This window comes from Apaloderma vittatum, unplaced genomic scaffold (genome assembly GCF_000703405.1).
Source record: "Apaloderma vittatum isolate BGI_N311 unplaced genomic scaffold, ASM70340v1 scaffold26222, whole genome shotgun sequence".
Classification (NCBI taxonomy): domain Eukaryota; kingdom Metazoa; phylum Chordata; class Aves; order Trogoniformes; family Trogonidae; genus Apaloderma; species Apaloderma vittatum.
The window spans coordinates 3,590-4,225 of NW_009705645.1; the positions used below are offsets into that span (position 1 = coordinate 3,590).

Here is a 636-nt window from a genome sequence, read left to right on the forward strand (position 1 = left end):
GGAGAGCACGTGCTGCTCCCGCTGCCTCCGGAGCACAGACTCTCCAGGGGCACTGGGAACCCTCCCTTCAAACTTCTCGACCATGAAAGCTAAGCTTCGTCATGTGTGGGTTTTATGTTTTCCAAATCAAACAAAGCAGAATTGTTTCAGTATCTCACACTCCTCCTGCGGGACTAAAGGGGGTTAAACTCTTCCAAGTTGAATCAGCCCACCATGCCACCCCCTCTGCATTCCCCAGCTCTGGGCTCAGCAGGGAGATGAAACCCTGCGCTGGAGGAACCAACCCTGCTCCCCTCGAGAGCATCTGAGCAGCACCCAGTGAACGCATGCCCCCGTGGACCACCTTCTCCAGCAAACTTCTCCCAAGCCTACGCTTGCTCAGCCAGGGAGGTTTGCAGGGAGCTGCGGAGAAGCACCCCCTCCTCACCCTTTCATGCTGACCTGCCAGTAGCCGCTCTTGCTGACGTTCAAGTAGTGGAAGTCCCCGGTGTAGTAAGCTGGGTCACTGCCTCCGAGGATTATTTCCCCTCCGGGTTTCAGAGGAGAATTCCTAGGGTGCGAAACACAGTGGAGTGATTCCCCCTCAGCTGCCGTCCCCAGAAACCCAGCGAGAAGGGAGCAGCCGTATTGGCGAGG

At 57.1% G+C, this 636-nt stretch overlaps 1 protein-coding gene across 1 annotated transcript in view; it reads right to left on the reverse strand.

The window, feature by feature from the left end:
• LOC104270977 (renin-like) overlaps positions 1-636 on the reverse strand; it is a gene marked incomplete at its 5' end in the record, with an annotated part of 3,583 nt that overhangs the window by 1,091 nt on the left and 1,856 nt on the right. The window contains one exon of the mRNA XM_009865511.1: positions 428-617. Coding sequence (XP_009863813.1) covers positions 428-617 — 190 coding nt within the window. The remainder of the gene's footprint in view (positions 1-427; positions 618-636) is intronic.